Source organism: Haliaeetus albicilla, chromosome 5 (genome assembly GCF_947461875.1).
Source record: "Haliaeetus albicilla chromosome 5, bHalAlb1.1, whole genome shotgun sequence".
Lineage (NCBI taxonomy): Eukaryota > Metazoa > Chordata > Aves > Accipitriformes > Accipitridae > Haliaeetus > Haliaeetus albicilla.
Genome location: NC_091487.1, coordinates 36,710,914 through 36,724,655, shown reverse-complemented (window position 1 = coordinate 36,724,655; position 13,742 = coordinate 36,710,914). Strand labels below are relative to the sequence as shown.

The following is a 13,742-nucleotide window of genomic DNA, read 5'->3' as shown; positions in this document are numbered from 1 at the left end:
AAGCAGCTTAAAATAAGCTACCAAATCTTAAGCCATCTTGAACATCTCTTAAAATATTAATTCTGATTTATTCTTCTCTATGCCTACTAATTAGTGAGAGAGTTACAAGGGGAATTAGTCAGGTTATAATATATTCATATATTGATATCCTTTGAGAAGGGTATAATAGAGTAAGTTTAACAAGCATTCAGTGGTGACTTTTTTTTCTTTTAGTAATGTCATAGTCCACATTATTTTTTGATAAGGAAAAAGAAAGCTACTTGCTGGAAAGTTTCTATAGATGTAATTTTAAATAGTGAGAAACTAGCTAGGAATGGGCAAGTGAAAGGCAACTTGATTGATGTGACACTGATATGATGGTACTCACAATGTTTAGCAAAGAAAACAAAATAGAAACAGTGGATGTCAAGAAGCAGTCTCTGAGAACTAATAGAACTAAAGATCTCAAGGGAATAAGGACTGAAAGGAAAGCTTTTTAAAACACCCCACCCCCAACTTTCAAACTCTTTTAAAATGGAAAGGTCACAAGTGAAGGTAATCCAATTGCAAAGGAAGGATTGGGACTCACTTGTTGATTTCAAACAAACTAAGATAGCCTATAAAAAGGGCTAATAATGTTGCATTAATAAGGTAATAAGGGTGAATATAAAAGGAAAACTTCAGTTTAGAGAGATAATTTCAAAAAGTCTAAGGCTCATATGAGCTAAAATGAGCAAGATATGTCAAGGAAAGCAACATGTATGTTAGAAATTCCTTGTACTAAAAGGAGGACCAAAACCCACCATTCAGTAAAGATCTGTTTTAAGTCATGCTAAGGAGAAAGTTTGTAATACTTTTTTTTTTTTGTACATTAGTCTTTGCTAAAAAATTTGTCTACAAGTGCTAACCTTACTATTTCTAGTATCCGTGGACTAGCATCTCTATCCATAACTAAAAAAAAACCAGGGTAGATTCTGTACATAGACTGGGTGTTTTCAAATTTTCTGTTTGATGGACCTCATCAACTTAAATTACTGCATGAAGAAATGTCAGAAATATCAACAGTCACAATTAAAGATGGCCACAAGAGTGGTTACTGAGAGACTGGAAATGGCAAAAGTGGTGCTTATTTTTTAAAAATAAGGAAAAAATAACAAGGATGAAACAGAAAACAGATTTGTCAAGAAAAATAGTATCAAGACAAAGGACTTCTTCCTACGACAGGGTAGCAGACAGCAGCCATTTAGATGGAAACAACAGATTGAAGTTAGGTTCAAATTATTTACACAAGCAGGCTAGAAATATTAATGGTTCACTGTCAAAATGTCAGTGAAATGTGGCTCTGGAGAGATTTGTCTTTGGCTCAGTTTTATTCAGAAATTTCATTTATGGTCTGGAAATTGAAATGAGCAGTATGCTTATTAATTTTTGGTAGCACGAAGTTGACAGATGTGTCAATATCTTAAAAAATGAGGATTGTATAGAAATGGTCCCAAAAAAGTTAGGATGCAGTTCAGCAAGGTGCTATGTTTAGAAATAACAGCACAAATACAAACGAGAATAACTGTTTAGGTGGAAAGTTTTTCAGGTTTGTAGCTGATCATGAACTGCATGAGTCATGTTGCAAAAAATATGAAACATCATACTGCGGTGTATAAAAATTAAGATATATTTCTGCTCTATGCAGGTTTGTTACGTCTCAGTTAGAATCCCACATTCTGTTATGCGAACCTTAGTAAAAGAGCTGTGGACCATTTGGCAAGAGTGCAGAGGAGGGTGTCAAACAGTATCTAGATGCCTAGATCACAGACCTAGAAAAAACTTAAATCAATATGGAAAGAATTGGGGTGAGTCGGAATGAATGAGAGAACTCTTGGGAGGATGTGGTAACAGTCTTCAAGCATGCGCTTCTGCAAAGTGGAAGGAAGGAAATTGTTTCCATAGTGAAAAGACAAAAGAGCAATTGTGCTTGATTTGAAGAAGAAAAAATCCAGATAAGTTATTAAGAAAACAATAAATGGCTTAGGGTTTTTATGTAACCTCCATCCATTAGAGGCCTGAAAAGAGGTTAGACAAAAGTTGTATTGGAAATGGCACGAGGATAGTTAAATATTTGTGGAGGGCTTGGAATAGATGATCTCTTGCAGTGTCTTCTAGTTGATTTTTTCATGGTTGTTTTCAAAATGTCTGATTTTCTATATGGGCAAAAAGGAGATGTCACAGAATTTCTTAAAAGTTAGAGCTAGATGCACTCATAACATGGCAGACACTAGTAATAGGGAAACTGCCATCCTCAAGAGAATTAGTTATTACAAGACCTGGAGTAGAGATGCTGCATAAAACATTATGGGGAGGCTGCAGTTTCCTTAGATTGTCAGTACGTCTGTACCTGTAAAATGCTGAACACAAACTATTGTACATCTGAAGGCAATCCAAAAACAGTCATCTATGAAGTGCGTGTAAAACATCCTCAGGTAGCAAAGAGAATTAAGATAAGCATTCTTTCACTAAAAGAAGATAGATCAACATGTACTGTGTAATGTAATTTATTTTTCATGGTACATTAACAGTCTATATAACATTGCCAAATAAATGTTTTCTTTAATGTATTTTCTCTTTTATTCCATTTCTAATTCTGTTGCATTTGAAAGCATTAAGTATGGATTTGATTCTCTGAGCAGTCATGAAGCCTCAATAAAAGTTAAAAATGCTTTGCTTCTCAGGATATGCAGTATTAACAACCTGAGACCTGGAATTGGTTTCATAATGTGAATACCTTACTGATATATAGTGAATCATTTAGGAAGAAAAATGTAACCCTGGTACAGAACAGTATTTTCCAATTGATTAAATAGAATTATTGGCCTACTAAGGCACATCTAGTAAATTTCTCATTCTCAAAGAAAACTCATGGAATTAGTAATCTATGTAATCTAGTAATCAGTATCACTGAGACAGGGAGAAAAGCAATAGGGACAATGACTTTGAAGAAGTCGATTGAGTGTTAGTATTAATTTATAGTTTTGTGAGTAAAAGAAGAGCTTTAAGCCAAGGCTGAGAGGCTTAAAATAATCTTTGAGCTATATGACTCACTTGGATTTCATGATGGGATATAGCAAGCATCAATTTAGTTTTATTGCACAGATGTCATATGTCTAGACTCTTATACTAGAAATCTTTGGTGTTTTTCCTAACTTGCAATCTGGGGCTTGTTCTTTGTGGTTGAAGAAAGAAACACTGTGAACTGGAGGAGGTTGCGGCTCTTAAGTCACTTGCCTGTACACTGTGGGAACAGACGTGATATTTAGCACAAATCCAGTGAGTGCTTGGTAAATCAGCTGTCCTTAAAACCATCTGGAGGGAAGAAAAAAGTGTATTTGAGGGTAGAGATCAGCAAGACTGGCAGAGAGGACTCATTGGCCCAAGAGGGTTAGGAGATAAAGCAGAAGTATGCAATTTCTGTATGGATTCATGCAAACATTAAGAATATGAGTATTTTATCACGCTGTGCCATCTCTCACTCTAAAGAGTCCAGAAGTATGACTTGCAGCAGGGGTACTAGTACTGATAATGGAGCTGTCATTAGAATGGATTCACCATGGACTGCAAATGCTGTCTGGGAGATCCTGAGTAGATTCCATAATAGCTGGCCCAGGTTGAGTTCTCTTGCCATGGTTTTCCTGCTAACAGCTGTTTTCAAGATAGTTTATGTATGGCTTGACAAAGAGCAGTCATCCCGTTGGATGGCCATCCAGACACAACTTTAGACTTGCACATGCATTTGATGTATTTGACACAGAGCAGTTTTGTACTAAAAAGTTCTTGGTAAATGTTTAGCTTGACAACAAATTACAGTGTAAAACTCAGATGAATTTCATCCATTCTTTCATGTACTTAGAATTTAAGATGTCTGTCTGGTGTTTTTGAAGCTTTGTTTTGCTAGCCATCTTATGCAACCCAACAATTGGCTGATGATTTTGGTTTTTTTAGAGTAGTCAAGCAAATAGTAACTTTAGCAAGCCTAGAAAAGGATGTAAATGTTTGTGAACAATGTGTTGTTAAACTGTTACGATGATTTACCGAGACTGTTAAACGAAAATTAACTTGGTGTTAGAAGATGAAATGTGAGATAGTCTTCCTTGTGCTTATTGATGGTGGCACATATTGTTTTAGTTTTTTTAAGAAAGAGCTTTAAAATCTTGTGTTGGTTAAGAGTGTTAAATTCCTGGCATTGTGTGAATTTTTTTCAGACACTTCTTTGTAAGTGTTTCAAGTTTATTGTAGTTTAACTAGAATCAGAATGCAATTGGTGGAAACTAGCTCACAAATCATGCTTCACAAGCATTATTTCTATATCCTTTCCTGCAGAAAAAGAGATGGGTACAAATTGACATACAAGAGGTTCCCTTAAACATAAGGGGAAAAAAACCCCAACAACAACCAACTGTAAGAGTGATTGAAGACCAGAACAGGTGGCTAAGAGGTTGTGGAGTCGCCATCCTCAAAGAGACTCAGAACCTGACTGGACACAGCCCTGAGCAACCTACTCTAGTTGACTCCACTTTGAGCAGGGTTTTTGGACTAGGCAATCTCCAGAAGTCCTTTCCAATCTCAACTATGCTATGATTCTGTGATTCTATATCTGATAAAATGTGTTCATACCTTTGAAGAAATCTGACTCAATATTTGATATCTACTTACATTAGCTTCTTGGAAACAAATTATTTTTGTATTTTAGCTTTCTTATACTTTATTATTTTATTGGACGTACTGTATTGGTTGACTGTTTCATGCTGAATAAAAACACACAAGCCCAGTATTCTTAATGTTTATCAAGAAAGGAGGAAATACTTTAAAAGCCTGAATATGAAGCTTTGGATTATCATGCGTATGAACAGCATACTTCACATCTTATTTCTACTAATTACATCACGGTAGTATCTAATGATAGTAATCTGTGACTTTTGGCAAGGTTGGGATAAGGTGCATGTCTTAAATTTTCAATTTTAAGAGTAAATTTTGTCTAGATATGTTTATCTTTGGGGGGGAAAATACCCTAGGTAAAAGTGCTAGAGGATATATAGGAACCCTAAAGGTCTTGTGTTTTACAGGAGAAAAATTCTCTCAAGCAGGGAAATACAAGTAGGTATTTAATACTGCTATACAAGAACTCCTTTTGTATGTAGATTTCAAGGGAAGTGATGAGCAGGAGGGTCAAACTACAGTGGGCCACTCTTTAGTGGTTCTGAAGGACCTTGCCCCTGAGCAACCCCTTGAACAAGCCAAAATTATAAAGGAAAAGAAGTTTTTTAAAACCTTTTGCCCTTTACCTTCTGTAGGCTGTGAGTTCCTTGATGCTATTAAAAGGTCCATCATATAATCTCACATCTGGATATTGTCCGTGGCTGTACTCAAGCTCCTTGTAGTTATATGACAAGAATAGTGAGATATGCAGGTGCAAAGAGCATATTTATATGCCATGGCATTACCTCATGGTATTATCTATTATCTGAATTGTTTATATGTTCAAAATGTAATGTTTTCTTCAGATAGTACTGTAAAATGTGCAAGCTACTTGCATTCAGAAAGCTACCTTTGGCACTCATCTTTAGGAATGGTTTTAGTATGTTCAGTAAAGCTGTAATTTTAATTACAGTTCTGCACTTTTATGGTGTCAGACGTATTGTGCAATAGGGCTATGTAAATAGCTAGCAATCATAGGATATATAGCAGTCAGGATTAAATAGCAATAAAGGATTCACTGAACTGCACTAACAAATCAGACGTGATTACAGTCTGTGTCAAGCATATGCAGAGATTAGAAGATGTGTGCTGATGAATAGGCTGTAGTCCATTTGCTTATGTTATTTTTCTTTGTGTGAGGTAACTGAAGAGAAGATGATGGTGTAAGTATATAGTCCTAAATTAGATGAAATATTTTATGAAGGCAGTAATAATTGAAGAAGTTTAAATATTCCTTCATTTTTATGATGTATGTCATCTCTCATTTTTAGCTCTGTTCATCAATATGTTTTCCTCTTTCCATTATTTTTTAGTAATCTTACCACTATATGGTTCTCAATAAAATATTTTGCTTTAATGTTCAAATAATGTGACATTTAATCGTTTGCAGTGTCCTACTGTTTCTAATTTCTGTTTTCAGAAGAAATATAGAATGCAGTTTTCTCTTCATTGTTTGACTTTTTTGGGGCTTACCTTTCTCAAACTCTAAATTTTTTTTGCTATAATCTCAATTTTGCAATCACTTACATGAATAAAACCGCAGCATTTTGCAAAGTGATTTGTAGGTCTGAGTTCTCATTCTGAGCATATACAATATTGCATAGCTTGCCCATATTAGTATTCCTTCTTGACATCATATAATATTTTTTATTCAAGGAACTCGGAGCTCTCCAGTCAAGCTTTTTGACTGAACCGTTTTGTCCCTTAAATAGCAATTTTTTTCAGGTAGATAAACTGAGATATAGTAAATGGCTGAACAGAAAAACTTCAATAGAAAAGCCAGGAATAGAAATTGGATGGTATACATAATTTACCCTTTTATGAGTACAGAATCTTTGGTCTTTATTTCATGCATGATAGAAACTGTATATAGAACTTTTAGTAGCAATTGAAGTTTAGCAGGTTAAACTCCTCTTGTTTAATTTGCAGCAGCGTCAGAATAGCCACAGATGTTTTTTAAATTTAGTATCAGGTTTACTTTTGTTTTAGGACAAGAGATTGAATAAGATGGATCGTTAGTTCCCTGACTCTCAAACTGTTCTTGTCCCAAGATCTGTTGGCACCTTTTATGCAGCGCTCTAACTTCAGACACGCGTGGTTTTATACTGTAGCTATAACCAGATGTAAACGCTCAGAGCAGGACAAGGCTTTCTCTCCCCTCTTTGCTATAGTATGCCTCTTTCTGCATAGGCAGTAGAGTACTTGGCCCTCAGGGCCGTCCAAAAGCCAGAAGATTCCCTCCTGGTAGAACTCTCAACCAAGTACTGCTCATTGGAAATGAAGAGGCTTCATTTGGAGAAGGGAAGCTGTCCTTTTAGTTCTTATCTCGTTATATTTGTTGTATTAACAAATATCCACCGCTCCTCCCCCCCCCCGAGTAACCTTTTAAAGTTTTCAACATGAACTTTTTTCCTGTGTCATGAGAAAAATAAATCCTAAGTTCCTCATTATAGAAATTATTAGAATTCTTTGATGTATTCCTGGATATTTTTAAAGGATGGATTTTTTTCCATATGGTTTGTTTCATGAACATATGGGTCTGTTTTGTGGTTTTGGAAGATACAGTGATCCAGATTTTCTCTGCATGTCCTAGAGTCGAATATTGGGATTTTTTTAAATTATGTAATTGACTATCTAATACTGCAGAATAGGAATTTGCACTATATGCATCCACTTCACTCACTAACTTATTCTTAATACTTTATTATTTTGTACTGTTTTCATTTGCAGCCTCTTCCTGTGCCCATCCTGATATTTCTGGTTATGTGAATAGGCCAGTAACTGATTAAATTAATTCATTAGGGTGCATAGTGCATATATGCATACATACTTGCACACCTTCATCCCCACTCCACATATATAGATATAAATCAAGCAAGTGAGAGAGACTTAAATCACTGATTCCTTTTCATTAGTGAGACGTTTGTTTGTTTGTTTGTTTGTTTTTTAAACAATATGTGAATTTCTACCAAGTAGGCCCTAGGAACATCATGAGAGAAAGGTGGGTACAGTGGCTCAGCTAACTCTCTGACCTCCCACCTTGGACAAGTCAGTTAAAGCTGTATTAAGTGAATGTATGTTAATTCCTGGGCTTTCTCTGCAGTTCAGGGCAAGGATTATGTGGGTTTAGAATAATATTCAGAGCAGCCAGTTTACGGAGCTATGAACAGCCTAAGGCTAACTTATAAGAACAAAAAAAAAAACCCAAACCAAAACCTGTCTGGACTCTCGCCCTTTCTGGAGCTTAGGTATTTTATGTGGGCTCCAGTCAGGTGCCTTTGTCTTCTTAAGATCTAAAACCTAGAGGAACTTTGTAAAGCTAGGCATATTTAAAACATGTTTCTTTCAAACAAGGAAGAGCTCTACTAATTACTCTTTATATATGATGGTACAAACATTTGCCTAGCAATGGTAGAACTGAATTTAGTTCTTTGTAAGCCTGTTGTTTCAAACTACATCTGTGATCTAAGAGAAAACCATCCATCCTCAATAAACTATAGAATAGATTCAGTGCAGTACTATTCACGGCTGTTGTTGAAACTGGGCTCTATTATGTGAGGAAAGGCAAGCCAGAGAGCGTGCCTGAAAAGGTGCAAGATGTTATGACCTAGGGCTCAGCATGTCCAGCTCTGAGTAGGGAGACTGAAGTGCCTTAATCCCCTTTCCAAGAATGACTTGAGGATAAAATACAAAAGTACCTATGTTGTGTCCCTCCCCTTGTTACTCTCTCCGTACTCCGTTTTATGGCTTTTTAGTATGGGGACTTGCAGCCTATTGCTCCCACTAGCCAATTTTAAACCGGCTCACATAAAACTACAAATGAATGACCCATGTAAGGAATATACTTCCAGTAATGCATAAAGTAAAACATAGACAGCATCAAAAGCATCAGGTGCATTAAAAGAATTCCCATATCAAGTGGTGCTTAGTACCGTAATGCGTGAACAGATTCCACAAGGCAAGAGCAAGTTGGTTGTGTCTCCTGCCAGGCAGACCAGTGAGATCCAGAACAATTAATCCTTAAAATTCCAGAATGAATGGATTTCTGATGTCTCTGAAAAGGATAGAATATAATTCTGTGGCTCAGAACCATGATATATCTGTCTTAATTAAAACTCATTCGTTTTAGCAATTAGATATAGCTCTCAAATTGTGCCAGCCAGGCTGGTATACACACACGTAATCACATTGTAAAGGCTGTACTACTACACAGCATTATCCTTCCAGATTGCAGCTGTATCCAGTCTTGGTATTTATATAGATTTTCATGTCTCTAACAACAACAGGTTAGATATTTATGTATGGTTTTATTATTGTCATTAGCGTAAAATATCAGATACTTAGAACTTCCATCTCTTCCAGTATGCTCTTATTGCATCTTATGCAGTATAATAATGCTAGAAACTGCTGCTAAACTATGTGTTCTCAGAGGTGTATATCTTTCTATGAATGTCTGTTATACTTGTCTTAGCTTGACATATGAACAGTTTCAATCAGATACTTGGTATATTTAACTTGAATAATTTGCCCATCTATTCTGAAACTCCTTTAAAAGTTTGAAATATTAATAAGCTTAATGGAAAAGCATGTTAACCTAAGCAGTGAGTGTCCTTGGTTAAAGAAGTTATGACTTTAAGTATTTATCATCCACCCTAAGCTTCTACTTTTTGTTTCAAAATATATGACCAGTTCTTTTCTCAGTGTATTTCCACAGGAACTCTCTATCTGAATTAGCCTAATGAATAAGTAGCTTTCTGCTAACTGCCTGGAAGAAGCACACAAAACACTTGACTGTGTCATTGCCTACTGATTCAGTAGCTGTGATTCCACATAACTGAGAGTAGTGTAGTGTCCTCTAAAACCAACAATGTCATCATTAATTCATCAGAAACACAGCTGTGAACTTTGGGTGTTTTTTTTACCAAAGCAACTGGGCAAAAACATTCCAATGTGCAGTAAAGAAAGTTCCAAGCAACTGGGGTGCACAGTGCTTTGTGTTTAAGCCATTGACCTTGTAATGTGATCACACAGACTTTTTGTAAATTAATCTTTCAGATCTTATGAGTGACATGTGAACTTTGACTTCATGGGCAAAAGACAGACCCCAGCTCCAGTAGAGTCACCTGTATCCCAAATGCATGATAAATTTACATAACTTTCTTTTGAAAAACATGAGTCTTTTTGTGCTTTCTTGTCTTTTACTGGGGGAAATATTAGAATTTTTTTGCTTTTTGTGCAGTGGTGTACATCATTGAATACAAATGGGATTGTCCCAAGCTTCATTTAAAAATGCATTTTAGATATTCCTATAGCAATTACACGTTTCAAACTGCAAAACACTAACTTTTCTGTGAGCTACATGCAGCTGTACCGTTTCACATTTTGGTAATTTGTTTGTTGTTTCTAGAATTGTATTAATTGCCCGAAAAGCAAAATTTCTTAGAATCAGTGTTTACACAGCTGTTTTGAATTTCATTTTATATGAGCATGTTCTGCAGAAAACAGGTGAAAAATTCAAACACTGAAATGTTCCGATATCCTCAAGACATTATTTTTTAAACTGTGAGTCTTTTTACTATAAAGCCTTTAGATTTCTACATGAGCATAATTATTTTTTGACCCTGGTGCAGGAAAGCTGGTATGCTTATGCTTAGTATATGCTGTTTGGGCTATCTGGTTTCCTGTACATCTGTCACTTGGCTTGTGGCATTCTCGTTGGTGATGGGGAGTAAGTACAGGAGCCTGCCCAGTGTGGTTGTGTGACCTGTCGAATGCCATTGTTGCTTCTAGTTACAAACACATAGCCATCTCTTGTTTATCAGGCAGGGGTTTACCAGGAAATGAGTAAGTGGAGGGAAGGAAATGTGTACCATGTTAACATTGCGTTATGTACCTATTGGCCTATAGTTTCCATAGTCAAATCAACCTACTGTCTCTGTAAAGTGAGTAAAGGCTTTTTTTGCTTTTTATCCATATGCGGGTACCTGTGCTTCTGATTACATGAACCAGGATAATAACAATAAGGAACTGCAATACTTTGAATGCATGTACTTTTCTAGATTTCTTTGTTCTGGGACATGAGAAAGGATCTGTGACTCAGAAATAGAACAGCAGAAGGTGCTGAAAAGTTTGGTTTTTTTTTTCCTAAGGGCTAGAGAATTAAAAACTATTATGAACTTAGTGGCAGAAAGTAACTGTGAGGTTTTTCCTCATTGCCCCAGAAGAAGAAGGAGGTTGGCTCTCCTGCCTGGTCTTATAATGTTTATGCTGTTTCTAGTTTGGCAAGGACATAAAATACATGGATTTTGGTTATAAAAATATGCCAGCAGGAATATGGTACTGTTGCACATTTACTGTATGTGTTTGACAAGCCTGAGGAAAAACTATAAGGGTTTTAATAAACAATCAAAACTAAGGTTTACTTTAACAACTAGACTTTCTGAAGAATGACCTTTGTAGTTAGACAAAAAATTTAATAGTATCATTTTGCATTTCTAATTTTAAAAAAAACCCTGCTGTTAAACATCAAGTAATAATAATAGATTAGCACTTGTTTTATCTCAGTCTTAGCTCTTTTATTGTTATGTGGTAAATGTAAATTTTCTGGTAATGTATATTTGAATGTTTCAAGGTTTAACTCCTGTTCTTGTACTTACTGAAAGGACCCCACCCCCCCACCCCCCCACCCCGCTACTCAAAATTAAGAACGGGTGCAGGCAGGCTTGAAACTCCAAATAAGATGTTTTCCCTGGGGCAATATTGTTCATCACATTCTTCCTAAAGGCTTTTGGGTTTCGTTTTGAATGGAAATAGAAGAGCCAGATGCAGGTATCTCATTTCAAAATACCCTTCCATTCTTTAGAAAAGAAAAAGATTCTTCATTATTCTCTTTCTTTTTTAAAAATGTTTTTTCAGCACTCCATAAAATATATGCCCACATTGACAAGCACAGCTGCAACCTGATGTCCCTATAGAAACTTTGCACTTGGCCTGTGGCAACAAGCCCCACCAAACACAAAAAGAAAATCAAATTTTTTATCAGTTCTTCCTCTGACCTCTCATAAGCAGAGACTGAGAGGTGGCAAAACTATCCCTACCCTTACTCATTTATCTATACTCATGTACAGTGATTTCTCCCTAAAAGGCAATGACAATTTCATGATTTTTGACAGGATGTTCCTTAGTGAGTGTAATTATTCATGCTGTGACTTGAAGAGTCAGAAACTTCATTGCAGTTTCATGAGCAGTTAATGGAAACTTGATTTTTTCCTTTTTTTAAAGAGACTTAATAGTCCTGCCATTGTGAGGTAGGATTCTGTATTTGCAATTCGCATGATGACAAATATTGCAACTTCTCTTTCTTTCCTATAATTTTTGGTTCTGTAAAAGCTCTAGATTTTTGCAGTTCTGTAATTGCACTAGAATCTTTGCTCCTATTAAAAAAGATACAAAACCAAGCCTTTCTTTAAAACTGTAACAATTAAGAGATCAAAACAAGAAAACAAATACAGTTTCAGATGTACTAGACCTGGTATTTTTAGAGAGGTGTCCTGTCTCTCACTGTTCAAGTGCTTGCATTTGCCAATACGTGGCAATAGTGTACATGCTTTTCTATTGATCTTGTGGGATGAACTACAACAATAAGACAATGAAAGCTAAGCCAGTGTGATACATTATGGGTCTTGTTATTTAAAACTAGGTGTCTTTGCAATTCTGTACTTCAACATATTTCTCAGAAACAAGTTTCTGAAAAGTAGTGTCTTGCATACCTTTTTCTAATCCTCTGTGATTTACCAAATTTCTGTTGTAATATTGATCTCTACTTCTTCCCGTTTATTCTCTTTTTGCTTAGTATCCTTTGAATTGTATTGTCAGAAAGGCTTCAGTTTTAAAACAGTAATTTGTAAGCAAAATTCTAAGTGTTCTATCTTTAGATTTTAGCTGGGTTGAATTACAGTCGGAGGTGCTGGTGTCTCTCTGCCACCTGTGAGGACCTTAGGGAACTACAGCTGACATTAGCCTTTGGCTGAGGCTCTTGGTTTAGGTGGCATGAATGTGAAACAGAGAGAATACTACTATCATCTGTATTTAATGCAGAGTCAAAAACTCTGTAAGAAAACCACATTTATAAAAGAAACTGTGTGCTTTTTTCCTTAACTTGGGTAATTGTGGTTGTACACTACCTATATGACTTCACTAGAGAACACTATGGGTTTCTGTACCTTGTTATTTCACATATAGCAGAACTTCCTTCATATCATACTTCCGCTATCGGGAGAGAACATTTCCATCTCCAAAATATATATCATAGATCAGGTTTACCGTATACATATATATGTTATATAGAAAAAGTTAGTATTCAGAGGTGCCTGTTGCTATTGATACACAGGGCCAATTAAGAAGAGTCACTTTAAAAGATATCCCTAAAAAATATCAGGAAACACGGTCTGAACTCCTAGAATACAAAAACTATTATTTTTTTTCTTTTTTAAGCTTCTGTCTATAGTTGCTTTTGATGTGTCTTTACGGTTTATTGCTCCTTGGGCCAGTCCTTGGTTTTAGTGAGACTAAACTACACCTACCTACATAGGTCATCTAGATCATGTGGTTGTGGCTTCCCTGTTTTCCTTCTTATTGGACGGGGGCGTTTTGTTAGTTTTATTGGTGTTTTAGCACTTGCAGTGAAGTTTCTTACATTATGAAGAAACAAAGCTCTGTGCCCTTAGTTTGATTGCTGTTTGTATTTTCTGTTGCCCCAATAGGTTATAGACTTGCAAGCATTCTTAAAATATCAAAATACTTTGTTGCAGAGTTTTAAAATTGCTATAATAAGAGTCTGTGGTACCATTATGCTACACTGTATCTATTTCTTGGAAAAATAAAAGCCAACATGACCAGAAAAAGAAAAATAACTGGGTTTTTGTAACAGAAAACAGCTGCAACCACATCAAGGCATTTTTGTCTACTATACTGGCTTTGCTGAAAATTAAAGCCACAACTCAATAATATTCAAGGAAGAT

General features: G+C 35.8%; 1 protein-coding gene across 6 annotated transcripts in view; it reads left to right on the top strand.

The window, feature by feature from the left end:
• FSIP1 (fibrous sheath interacting protein 1) overlaps positions 1-13,742 on the top strand; it is an 86,603-nt gene that overhangs the window by 59,506 nt on the left and 13,355 nt on the right. Inside the window, exon 12 of one of the 6 annotated variants that reach the window (XM_069784141.1) lies at positions 4,348-6,280. The exons of the other annotated variants lie outside the window; for them this stretch is intronic. Within the exon in view, the coding sequence (XP_069640242.1) occupies positions 4,348-4,605 (258 nt within the window). The 3' untranslated portion in view covers positions 4,606-6,280. Of the gene's footprint in view, positions 1-4,347; positions 6,281-13,742 lie in introns of those variants that run through there. 6 annotated transcript variants of the gene reach the window in all.